General features: G+C 43.6%; 2 protein-coding genes across 2 annotated transcripts; one reads left to right on the plus strand and one right to left on the minus strand.

The window, feature by feature from the left end:
• Positions 1 to 646: 646 nt before the first annotated feature.
• LOC103133178 (adipocyte enhancer-binding protein 1-like) lies at positions 647 to 7,797 on the plus strand (the record flags this gene model as incomplete). Its single annotated transcript, XM_007544952.2, has 15 exons — positions 647 to 718; positions 813 to 922; positions 1,190 to 1,329; positions 1,437 to 1,521; positions 1,605 to 1,749; positions 1,825 to 1,913; positions 3,039 to 3,162; positions 3,420 to 3,616; positions 3,748 to 3,924; positions 4,110 to 4,273; positions 4,419 to 4,834; positions 5,887 to 6,026; positions 6,463 to 6,562; positions 6,654 to 6,820; positions 7,023 to 7,797. Coding segments are annotated over 15 exons (2,489 nt in total), but the record flags the coding sequence as incomplete, so codon positions are not given.
• LOC103133177 (DNA polymerase delta subunit 2-like) lies at positions 7,487 to 12,541 on the minus strand. The gene is made up of 11 exons (XM_007544950.2): positions 12,367 to 12,541; positions 11,999 to 12,231; positions 11,793 to 11,914; positions 11,097 to 11,220; positions 10,902 to 11,016; positions 10,628 to 10,826; positions 10,444 to 10,524; positions 9,192 to 9,349; positions 8,977 to 9,104; positions 8,785 to 8,886; positions 7,487 to 8,097 (listed from the first exon to the last, which is right to left on the minus strand). The coding sequence occupies exons 2-11, from the start codon at positions 12,222 to 12,224 to the stop codon at positions 7,937 to 7,939; spliced, it is 1,416 nt and encodes a 471-aa protein (XP_007545012.1). The 5' UTR covers positions 12,225 to 12,231; positions 12,367 to 12,541; the 3' UTR covers positions 7,487 to 7,936.
• Between the last annotated feature and the right edge of the window lie 21 nt (positions 12,542 to 12,562).

Raw genomic sequence — 12,562 nt, forward strand, 5'->3', positions numbered from 1 at the left:
ATCCAGCAGTTCTATATTAGAAATTGACTTTATGATACAAAGGCAACAGTAGCTTAAATAACAACTTGTCGAAACCAAAACAAGCAGAACTGTCAGCACAACAAAACGTGAAGCTTATCGGCTACAGCAGCAGAAGACCTCGACTGCAGATAAAGGCAGGAAACAATTCACACACTTTCTACCAAAACTGGAGAATAATAGACTTTCTGGTTGCATGAGTTCTGTTTCTACTTCTAAATGTCAATATCTATACCGAACTCTAAATATTTTCAGCCAGACTGTAAAGGCATTTTCAATCGGGTCGTAGTTTCCTTACTTTGGATGTGCTTTGGGACAGTTCTGTTTGAGGTCAGGATGGCCTGAGTTTTATTAGAGCAAATCTGGACTGAAGGCCAAGTCATAACATCTGGTTTTGTTTTTAGATTTCTTCCCTCCGCCAGACTCCAGGCTCTTCACATCCTCAGGAGGATTTTTAGCGAGTAAAACGTAAAAAAAAAAAAAAAAGAAAGAAAGAAAGAAGGAAAGGAAGAAAGAAAAGTTGCTAAATTGTGTCTGGGCAGAGAAAGTAGAAAAGAAAAAGAAATCAGTTCAGGGAAAAACAGTGCAATTTATTTTTCATTCAGACTGCTCTTCTGACCCCTGACAGAACGAGCAGAGAAGCTGAAGGAGGCCGAGGAGCGAGCCAGGAACAGACCACGTGTCTACAAGGAGCCAAAGAGTGAGTCAGTAAGATCTGGAAAAGATGGTGAAGATCTACTTTTTTTTTTTTTTAATCGTTTCTTCTCATTCCTTTGTGCCTCCACATGTGGCAGAATGTCCTCCTTTGGGGATGGAGTCCCATAAGATCGAGTCAGACCAGCTCACAGCCTCCTCCATGTCTCAGTACGCCTTCTCTCCTCAGAGGGCGCGCCTCAACATGCAGGTAGGCAGTCAGGACTGAATACGCCACTCGATTACCCGTTAGCAGCTTTGGAAAATACAGTTACAGCCGAGACAGTCACTCCCATTAATCAGAGATTCCCATAAACAGCTGAAATATTAAATCAAAAACACACTGTGGCCTGCCGTTTCAAAGTCGAGAGAAACGTAAATTCAAATCAAATCACGCGGCATGTTTTGAGTTTAGAGCTCAAACCGTGAGCAAGCCGGAGGACTGAGCAGCAGACTCTCTGGTCTGTGTGGTTCCCAGGGCTCAGAGGATGAGGACAACATGAGAGGTGGAGCGTGGTGCGCAAACTCAGAGGACAGGATCCACTGGTTTGAGGTCGACGCTCGCAGGGAGACGGAGTTCACCGGAGTTGTAACTCAAGGCCGAGATGCCCTGAATGAGTGAGGAGCATACACACACACACACACACACACACACACACACTAGTACAGAGCGTTTCATCTCAGCAATAAACTCCACTTGCTAATCTCCTGTTGACTCATTTCAGGAGCGATTTCGTGACATCCTACTTCCTGGCCTTCAGCAATGACAGCAGAGAATGGACCACCATTCACGACGGATACGCAGACTGGGTGAGTTGACCTCGACCTGCATCACCTTCCTCCTTGCTCCACCTTCTGAATCCCCGACCTCCCGTCTCCCCCGTCTCGTCCAGCTGTTCTTCGGAAACAACGACAAGGACACTCCCGTCATGAACCGACTCGCCGAGCCCGTGCTGGCTCGCTACATCCGGATCATCCCTCAGAGCTGGAACGGCTCTCTGTGCATGAGGCTGGAGGTCCTGGGCTGCCCTGTGCCTGGTGAGGCCGCCCCCCTTAGAAACACAGTGTGACACACACAAACAGGAGTGTGGTTTAATCGGTTTCTGCTGTCAGACCCAGGTGGTGCTCTGTACAGGCAGAATGAGGTGACTCCTGTGGATTACCTGGAGTTCAAACACCACAGCTACTCGGAGATGGTTGAAGTGAGTATCCCTCAAAGTGCATCCTGAGGACGATTATCGCTTCAGTCTACACAGTGTCTTATAACTGTTAGCGCTGCAACTAGAGATTATTTTAGTTATCGATTAATCTATCGGTTATTCTGACGATTAATCAGATAAAAAAAAATTGGCACATTCTGCAGGTTTTTTATTTAAACCTTTTTTTTATACAATATTAGAAGTACATCCAAAGAGGCTTCAAATTCAATTCATTTTTTTAAAATAAGATGATAAACATTTAATGCTATGACGCATTTCTTGATCATCTGTAGCACAGAATGCTACAGATGATCTCAAAAAACTACTACAAACATCAACATGTGAAAAGTCGACAGAGATGATCTTTTGATTAATTTTTGGTTTGACCAAATAATGAATAGACAGCAAAAGGTGTTTAATTGAAGTTTTTTAAAAGCTAAAATGATTCCACTCTGAGTTCTGGGTAGATCATTTGTACGGGCAAATTGATTTTTATTTTTATCTTAAATGCAAAATGTATATATTTCTTTGTACAATTTTGGCTTAATATCTCCTCTGAGTGTGTTGTTCTTTCAGAAAATTGTCTTCTTTGAGTTTGTATACTCCAGTCAATGAATAATCGATCACTAAATTAGCTGACAATCGTTTCAACAATTGATCCGTCAGGTTTTATCTGATTAATCGCTTCAGTCATAATAACTATATCATGGCAATTTCAGACTGTGTGAAATTAACATTGTAAAGAATTGTTAAGAATTAAATATTTGTTGCCTCTTATGTTTTATAAATTTACACCTTGCACGCTAACAATTCAAATATTCAGCCTGTTGAATGGAGCGGGCATCACACCTGTCAAAGACGATGGCGCTCTACGACATTATAATGACTGAAGCATTATAATGATGACGGACAAGAATGTAAATGTCAACAGTGTTTTGATCACAGTGTTCAACAATCCTCCAAATGCGTAACTTCCTAAAGTTGTGCCGCCCTAATCAAAACTAATATTATAAAAATAGTCCAGTAAGGCAATGTTGCTTCCTAAAATGACGATGAGAGTCTTTGACGGTGAACCGCTTGTTGCCTCCATGAGCTACGCTTCATGTGCATCATTTCTGACTCATCCAGCTGATGAAGTCGGTACATGAGGAGTGCCCCAACATCACCAACATTTACAGCCTGGGCCGCAGCTCTAAGGGACGAGAAATCATGGCAATGATCATCTCTGGAAACCCCACGGAGCACGAAATAGGTGAGAATAACAGCATGACTGACACACCTGTCCAGTAAAGGTTTGCAATTAAACAACACTGATATTTCTGTCTGTAAAATAAAAACATGTTCTAGAGGTATGGATACTTGTGCATGTCGTTGTTTCTAAAGTAAAACCCTGATTGGAAAGAAATAAAAAAAAAATACAGACATGCCCTGAACGTATCACTGTGTCCTTTAAAAACCAGGTAGACGTGCAGGTTGTGGTTAACAGAGAATAACAGGCCGTCTCCTCAGGTGAGCCGGAGTTTCGCTTCACGGCTGGTCTCCATGGGAACGAGGCAGTGGGGAGGGAGCTGATCCTGCTGCTCATGCAGTACCTGTGCAAAGAATACAAAGACAGGAACCCCAGGGCCCAGCGCCTGGTGGAGGGAATACGCATCCACCTGGTTCCCTCTCTGAACCCTGACGGGCACGAGACAGCTTTCGAGGTGGTGAGTGGAAGAAAAGCAATCATGTCTATCGGGTCAACCTGCAAAAACAAACAGAAGAGACCAACAGGAGATGCTGCTGAACCAAAGTCAGTGCACTCATCAGCTGATTTTCCTCATGTCTCCTGCTGCAGGGCTCGGAGATGAGCAGCTGGACCATGGGACACTTCACTGAGGACGGCTTTGACATCTTCCAGAACTTCCCTGACCTGAACAGCATCTTGTGGGACGCTGAGGATAAGGGCATGGTGCCTAAACTGACCCCCAACCATCATGTGCCCATACCAGAAAACTTTGAGTTCAACACCTCGGTAAAGAACTCACAGATAAGTTTTAAAATGCTTGCTGGGTCGTTTATCCTCAGAAGATGTTTTTAACACTTTAAGAACATTTTCTGTGTGAACCTACACCTGATGCTGCTGTTACGCCTGAATTGCTGTTTCTGTTCTACTCTTTTCAGACGTGTTGAATCTTTATCTTTCTGATTTTGCTCCAGATTGCTATGGAGACCAGAGCCATTATTTCCTGGATGAAAGCCTACCCATTTGTGTTGGGTGCAAACTTCCAAGGCGGAGAGGCCATCGTGGCCTATCCTTATGACAGTTTACGTCTCAACAAGCCTGCCAAGAGCGAGCAATCCCGCAGCCGCAAGAAGAGACAGTATGACATTTCCTCTGTGAATTTATTGCTCTTCTTCTCTGCATGAATGTTTGCCTCTCAGGTTGTTTTGCAATTCCTCCTTCCTTTTCTACTACATAAATCAGAGTTGTTTTGAAAGGCTTAAACCAAAATAACATCCCTCCAGGTACGAGGACGAAGGTTTTGATGTGACCGAGTGGGGAAGGGGCTACCAGGAGGAGCCAGAGGAGGACTGGAGAAGTCGAGGATACGCAGAGCCAGAGGAAGAATGGCGAGGTCATGGATACGACCATGGATACGACCATGGATACGACCCCGGATACGAGCATGGCTACAGCCAGGGTTATGGACACAGAGAGGAAGAGGAGGACGACGGAGGGCGCGGGGCTGGATTCCACTACAGTGAGCCCGAAGACGAGCCCCGGCTGACCCCGGACGAGTCCTTGTTCAGGTGGCTGGCTGTGTCATACGCCTCCACGCACCTGACCATGACCCACAACTACCGCGGGTCCTGCCACGGAGACATACCCGCAGGAGCAGTCGGCATGGTCAACCGGGCAAAGTGGAAGCCCGTCACCGGGAGTAAGTAACAACCTGCTGACTGCTTGAGAAGGCAGCACACCCTGGTGGACATGATATGCAACTACACCCGTCAGTCAAAGAAACATGAACTTTAATAATTTCAGATTTAATAACTTTCTAAACCTGTAAGCAGGCCGTTATAGGCTAAGCCTTTTAAGGATTAACTGACCCAATTAATCCTGCAGCTGTTCTGTCAGGTTGAGGTTACAACTGTGCAGGTTAGTCAAGTTCTTCCACACCAAAAATCCCCCTTCCACGTCTTCATGGACCTTGCTTTTTGCACTGTTACAAAGTCATGTTTGTCACAAGGTGAGAAGTATTAAAATGTCTAAAACATCTTCAAATGCTTCAACACCAGAGTGTCTTTTAGTGAAACTATTGGGTTAAGCCCTGGCCAGCAACCCCACAACACTATAATTGGAAAAAGTCAGACCATTACTGTTCTTGGGGAATCCGCGAAATCAAGACCATTGGATTGCCAGACAAAGAGGTAATATGGTTCCAGTTAGTATGTCTCCAATGCTTTTGAGTCTTGTGGGGTGGTTTTGCATTGCATTCGGTGATATAAAGTTCAGATCCAGATGTTTAGCCATGGAAACACATTTTACGATGAGGTCTATGCTGTTCTTGAGCCAGTCTGAAGTTCATTGGTCTGTGGCTGTTCAATCCACAGACGGCTTCTGCACACTAAATGCTTCAGCCGTTGTTGCTACTCTGTGGCCAAGTTGCCAGTTGTCATTATAGTTGCACTAATAGTTTCCTGTGGAATGTTTAGTAACAAGGAAATTTAACAAATGGGCTTCTTGTAACGATGAACTCCTGGAGTTCACTAAGGTCTTGAGAGCAACGCTTTTTTAAACAAATGTTTGTAGAAACAGTTTTACATGCCTGGGTGCTGGGATTTTATGCTGGAACATGTGAATTTATTTAATTTCTCTTTAGAATTAATGTTTGAATCAAAACTGAATCCAATTATTTGGAACAGGGTTCATCCTTTGTTTTGGTCACAATGGGGACAAAGTCAATATCTATGTCTGTGATCTTCTGTCCAGGTATGAATGACTTCAGCTATCTTCATACCAACTGCTATGAGTTGTCCATATTCCTGGGCTGTGATAAATTTCCTCATCAGAGTGAGTTGGCCCAAGAATGGGAGAAAAACAGGGAAGCAATGCTCACCTTCATGGAGCAGGTGAGTCACAAGAATGCATCCTGATCTGGATGAAAACCAGATTTCATCATTGCTAAATTTCAAATCCGCTACTAATCGTCTCCTATTCCAAAAACCCTAAACAGAAGATGTCTTGCCTTGAAAATCAGTTGTCCTCCAGACACAATCTCATTTAGACATTACTTATTTGGGATGGTTTTCTTTATAAAGTCCTTATGCGATTAGATAAAATCATAGATTATCATTTACCAAACAGTCTCCTGTAAGTGGAGGAAATAAAATTAAAAGCTTAACGAAATGTAAAACATCTTTTTTTTTCTTTTCATCATGGGTGTGGCCAGATTCCTTTAAATGTTTACTTATTGAAAATGCAGAATTACAGCTCGTTAGGGCACATTTTATTAAACAGTGACATGCGAACAAACGGTGTGTTTCCTCATGTCTTCCTGTTCTTTAGGTGCATCGTGGCATCAGAGGCATTGTGAAAGATCAGCAGGGTAATCCTATTGCAAATGCCACGATCTCTGTGGAGGGAATAAACCATGATGTTACCACAGGTGACAACACTTTATCCCCACTTAAACACACTTACTGCCCATTTTCGACACTTTTAAACATGCTTCTCTATCGTTTTTTACACTACCTCAGCCCCAACAGGGGACTACTGGCGGCTGCTGAACCCAGGGGAATACCGGGTGACGGCGAAGGCCGAAGGCTTCTCCTCCGAGACTAAGCTCTGCGTGGTGGGTTACGAGTCCGGCGCGACCTCCTGCAGCTTTAACCTGGCCAAGTCCAACTGGGACCGCATCAAACAGGTGAGGTCACGCTCTGACCCCAGCGAAATGTACAGCACCTCTCAGAAATATTCATACCTCCTTCAACTTTCTCCACACTACAACCACGACCTCCAATGTTTACTATTCAGATTTCATAATAGACGAAACAGGAGTGTGTCAAAATGTTCAACATCTGGTCTCGCCGCAGTGTAAACAAAGGTTTGCATTGACTTCTTCACAGATCATGGCCCTTCACGGCAACAAGCCAATTCGACTCAGTTACAGCAACTCCAGAACACAAACCTCTTCGCGCAGCAGCGGCAGCCAGAAGCGTGTGATTAGTGGCGGCAACGGGTTTTCTTCAAACTCCAATGCAAGTCCCCAGCGCATGAGGATGCTCAGGATTGCGCGTATCCGCCGTCTTCGGCAGCAGAGGTTAATGAGGTTGAGATTGAGTTTGACGACGACGATGCCCACGACGACAACGACGACGACGACAGCAGCTCCAACAACATCGTGGTACGACTCATGGGGATTAGGGGAAGCAGAATCCGTCACACCTGTCCTGGATTATAACTACGAATACAAGATTGACGACTATTAAACCAAAAAATAAAAACATCCAGCTTGTTTCAGTAAACCACTCCAGGTTTGTAATTGTAGCTCTTGTTCAGTTCAGTCATTTTTTTTTTTTTTTTTTAAAACAAATGCAGTGAGAATGTACATGTAACTACGGTGAAAAGTTTGTTACACAACTAAAAAAACTAATCCATGTTTATAGACGTTTCTGTCCAGCTCAAAGTCCACGCTGTTATTTTTGTCTCTTTTGTAAATGTATGCTTCGTGAAAAGATGTTTATTGAGAACACAAATTAAAAGAAAACAAACAGCTGAATTATTTACACTGTTGTCACTCAAGTCGGAAACAGTTTTTACAAGACACATAATCGTGCGGAAAGCAGGTGACGATGGCGGTTCCATCAGAGGCACAGTCCTAATAAAACTGTAATAAACACCCGTCTGGTTCGTTTGTTTTAATAGAGCCTAGTCTTTGTTACTGGGTTGCCAGTTTTAACAACTTCGACCTGAACAGTAAAAAAAAAGCAAAAAAACAAGATTATAGTCCAGCTGATCCGAGATGGAAACAGTTCTCCTGCTAATGACTGATGTTCATCTCACTTTCTTCATCTTCGTCGGCGGAGAAGGCTGAGAAGAAAACCGGCTCGCACCGCAGGGTGCGCAGGTTGACCAGGCAGGCGGTCTGGGTGCTGCTGAAGTCTGGCACGGTCACCAGGAGGACTTCCTGTCCGTCAGAACCTGGCAGGGAGGAGACAAAAACTAGTGACAAAACTGATCGTCTTTGATCCAATTCCTTCACCGTTTTTCTCCCCCTCAGAAAAGCCTGTCACTAAAAAAAAAAAAAATCAATTAATTGCAAAACGCATGAAAATAAGCTTCGATATTTTCTGAAGGGAGATTTTGTTTAGAGACATCACGATCCATTTTATTTATGTTTTGGGTTAAGTATTGTCTATTTTCTTTTTATATATATTGTGTTTTATTTTGAATATTTAAAATATCTTCCAGTATTAATGTTTTTTTTTTTACTTTTTCACAAAACTAAAGTTTATTAGTCTTTGAGAGGGCTACCTTACATTCTTAATGCAAGCCATTATCAATATTATACTTGAAAATGATCTCAAAACATTATCATTTATCGCAATAACCACTGGGACAATTTATCGTCCAACAAAGTGTATTATCATGACAGGCCTTCCCTCAGCATTTCCCAATGTTCTCTGTTCGTCGTAATCCATTATAAATACAATTATGGTAGATACAGCTATGGCTGACTTTATACACAGAGCATGCAAAGAAATAAAGAAAAGAAACCAGGAAGGACTAAAACTGAATACATTGGCAAACAGATCGTTTTCCAGAACTGGAAATTTCTTTAAATTTAATCCTTCCAGGCAGTGGAGGAAGCTTTCATCTGTCACTAACCTTGGATGAGCTTAGACTCAAACACTGGAGCGTTGCCACTGAAGTACACATGGGGACATTCCTCCAAGATAAACGGGTCTCTTTGATAAAATGGGTAGCAACCTGAAACAAAAACACTGCCGTCATTCCCCAGTTATGTGTATGTAGACTCACAAGGCCACAACACTTCTTCCCCTCCACCTTTCAACCAACCTAGCGTATCAGGAGCGGTGGGGGCCAGGTGCCGGAGCCGCAGTGTCTCCTCCAATATCTCCAGGTGGCTGTCCATGCTGCTGTACTTCTTGATGTCACACACGTTCTGCCCCGATGTGCCTAAAAACCTTCGCGGAGAGAAACCAAACCAGATCTGAGCAACCATTTCTGATGGGACGGAGTGTGTGTGCGTGTTCGCATGGGACGCCGCCTACCTGACTCCGTCAATGTTGGCTCCGTACGGATTGGAGACCAGCTGCAGGGTGGGGTACACGGAGGACAAAGGGAACATGCATCTGTGCAGGGGTTGCTGTGGGAGGGTGTAGTTGGTGGGGTCGTACTGCCCTGGCATCACGTCCACTGGAACGGAGGCCTTACGACGAGCGAGAGGAGGTGACACAATATCAGACGTGCAATCAATCAGTCACTAATAAATAGCCATAAAAGTTTTATTTCCCCTCCCCCCCCCAACCCCCCGCCATCTGTTCTGTGCCTCAGTCACTACGGAGCCTCCTACGGGGCAACAGGTGAAATTTTTTCTTTTGCTTTACCTCGAAATAGTGCATATAGTCGTCAGATCAAGGTTTTTCCATGTGGGAATGTTATGTTTATACCTCGTTTGCAAGTTATCTAAAGTTTTAGATATTTTTCTTTAGGATAAACACACCACAGACATAAAAATGCTGGAGCAACACAGGCCAACAACAGGGGCAACATCCCTACTCTAAAACATAAACTTTTTGTAAGGAGGAATGAAAAAGAAAATAAAAACATCCAAACTATTTGGACTGTTTTTGGGTTTTTGTTAAGAGGGAGTATCGCCATCGGACAGTTCTGGTTGTGTCTGTTAGTCTGAGTGGTTAATGAAGGGCTGTTTTCATGTGCACTGAAAGATATTACAAACCAAAATGAACACGCAGTTAATAGATTCAGTTTTAACAGGTTTTCTGCACCAAAGAGTTAAGAATGTGTAAACACGCTTTAAAGATGTACATATGTCCAAATTTAAGTTTCCATTTGTTATCGATGTGAATGTAGACCCGGGTGTATTTGCTAGTTTACTGTGAGGGAACGCAAAAGAAAAAAACAAATCCTCCATGTCCCCTAGGGGGCTCTGCACAGTCACATATACTAGAGTTAAAAAATAAAAAAAACACTATAAACTTTACCATCACATCTTTTCTTATCTCCAGATGTCTAACATTTTTTTTTGCAACAATTACAAACAACAGAAAGACAACAATTGCAGGAACAGACTAAACAGTTGCCGTGTCTAATATTGATGATGAATAAACTCCTACAAGTCAACTGAAGCTTTTCCTTATCACTTTCTCTTTATTATTAACAACATGCCACAGTTTGAATGTTTATACAACAGTAATTATGCAACCTTGCCAAGTATAGACACCCTCGCTTCCTCCAGCAGAAGCACAACAGAAAAGCGATTAATAAGGCTCCACATCTCACCACCAGCTGAAGCAGCAGCTCATCAAGAAGGCGGATGGCTTCAACACTGCCGGCCTGAGTCTTCTTAGTGAGATACTTGGCCTGAATAACATACAGATACTCAATATTTGACATGTTAACCTGTTTACAAGATAAATACCGTGTCTAAGAGTTGCTCTGTTCATTGAATTTTTAAGCTTGTCACCTTTGTCGATGCATCTTTGTCCTGGGTGCTTTGGCTCAGCAGGTTCCCGGCCAGCAGGACCCTGGAAATGGACGCCGCCCCGCTCTGCTCCCCCGCATCACCGAGCTGACCGGTTACCATGTCGACCAGCAGCTGCAGACCCAGCATGCTGTCGGCCCTGGTGCTGCCTAGACCGAGCCCTGAGGCCAGGAGCACGAACCTGAGCGGGCGGATCAGTCAGAGGCGGGCCACTAACGCAGGCGGACCTGGGGATCTTCACATGATTTTGGCTTACTTGTCACAGCTGAGCGTAGGTCTGGGCGTCTGCGAAGGGAGATCGGCCGTGCAGAAGTCCTCAACGGTGAACTTGCCGTCGTTCTTCTCGGCTCCAAAGATGGCGATGACGCTGCCTGAGGAATGGGAGGAAGACAATGAGTGAATCTGAAGACGTGTGGGTCAAAGCGGCGGTGATGGGCAGTGACAAACTGACCTGTGACACACTTGTCTCTGTCAATTTTGCCCTCTAGTTTAATCCTCTGCAGCTCATCCTCCAGAATCAGCTCATCCGCTTCAGTGATGTATTTGTTTCGTGCAGGCTGGGGCAGGAGGTTGTGCTGAAGAACAATAAATAATCATGCAGTCATGTTTTATGGATGAAACGTCCCAATGAGTCTCGTTTGTCAGATTAAAAGTACCTTTCGAAAAAAACCTTAGATCAGATGTTAAACATACTTTTCATTAAACCCACATTTCCGTTTTTAAAAATATATAGATTTTTTTTATCTGTCTAATGTAATATTCTAATTTTACATGTCATGTTTTAATTAACTGTTGTAGAAAATCACCATAATTAACAGAAATAAAGGCTTTCAAACATCCATCTCAGTGTTTCACTTTAAATGATAAAGTTTCTAAAATAAATGGGATATTCAGTAATATTAAAAACGTTTTGACGTTCAAACGCGATTTCCATCAAATCTGAGACAGTTTGGAATCTAAAATATGTAAAAATGTTACTGTTGAAATGTGCAAGGAAGATATATTTAGGACTTCCAGAAAAGATTTAGATCTTCAATCACACCAAGATGTGGATTATTTATGAAAATCTAATTAAATAAAACCACTTTATAATCAATTGCTACTATGCATTGCTTTCTTCCTGCAACATTCAACAAGGTTTGCCAACCTCTTCACTGATCTCCTTCAGAATAGACGGCTGCAGGTCCATACGCTTGAACAGGGTCCCTACGATGCAACACTGCTCCCCTGTCTCCAGGTCACACAGCTTCCTGATGTGCACATCTGGACCTGACAAGAGAAGGTTTTAAAGGCAGCACATTTCAGGGTAAGGTAGGTGCTTCATATGTTCACAATGAGTTAATTTACTCTTACCCCACTTGTGTTTGGCTCTCTCTGACAGCACGGGTCTCATCTCCATGAGTCGTGCCGCATAGATGTGAGCATACTGCCTACTGAAGCTCCGCTCTCCGACTCGGTAGCGCTCGGTGCGGGGGCTGTAGTCCAGCGAGGTCCTCTCAAACACAGGGCCCTGGTCCTCCGAGGCTGGGCGGCAGAGCAGAGAGGAGCCCTCCCTCTGAGCACTGAGGTCGGAGAACATGACGGTCCTGGAAACGTGCTAGTTATTATCACCTAAACTGGTACTACTTTTCTGTCCACCGAGATACTTAACGCACAGTGAATGTAATTGCACTGCATAATATCACTTTTGCAATACTTTTGATAAGATATAGCGACTTTACCTGGTAGAAAAGTAGGTCTGGTTTTGGCTTTTCCCTCTTAAATGTGGTACTTTGAAGTATTTTTGGATTTTTCTCCAGGCGAACAAAAACAGACAACTCCCGCGAAATTACACTTTCACGTCACTTTCTCGCGAGATGAATCTGTATTATCGCGAGGAACTGCGGACGGTATCCAACGCTGCAGAACAGACGCACA

Source organism: Poecilia formosa, unplaced genomic scaffold (genome assembly GCF_000485575.1).
Source record: "Poecilia formosa unplaced genomic scaffold, Poecilia_formosa-5.1.2 Scaffold2338, whole genome shotgun sequence".
Taxonomy (NCBI): domain Eukaryota; kingdom Metazoa; phylum Chordata; class Actinopteri; order Cyprinodontiformes; family Poeciliidae; genus Poecilia; species Poecilia formosa.

Coding starts and splice junctions, on each gene's coding strand:
- LOC103133177 (XM_007544950.2), bottom strand. CDS start 12,224: ATGTTCTCCGACCTCAGTGCTCAGAGGGAGGGCTCCTCTCTGCTCTGC. Junction 11,017..11,096: donor CAGAGACAAGTGTGTCACAG/GTCAGTTTGTCA, acceptor CCCATTCCTCAG/GCAGCGTCATCGCCATCTTT. Junction 10,827..10,901: donor CCTACGCTCAGCTGTGACAA/GTAAGCCAAAAT, acceptor CCGCCCGCTCAG/GTTCGTGCTCCTGGCCTCAG.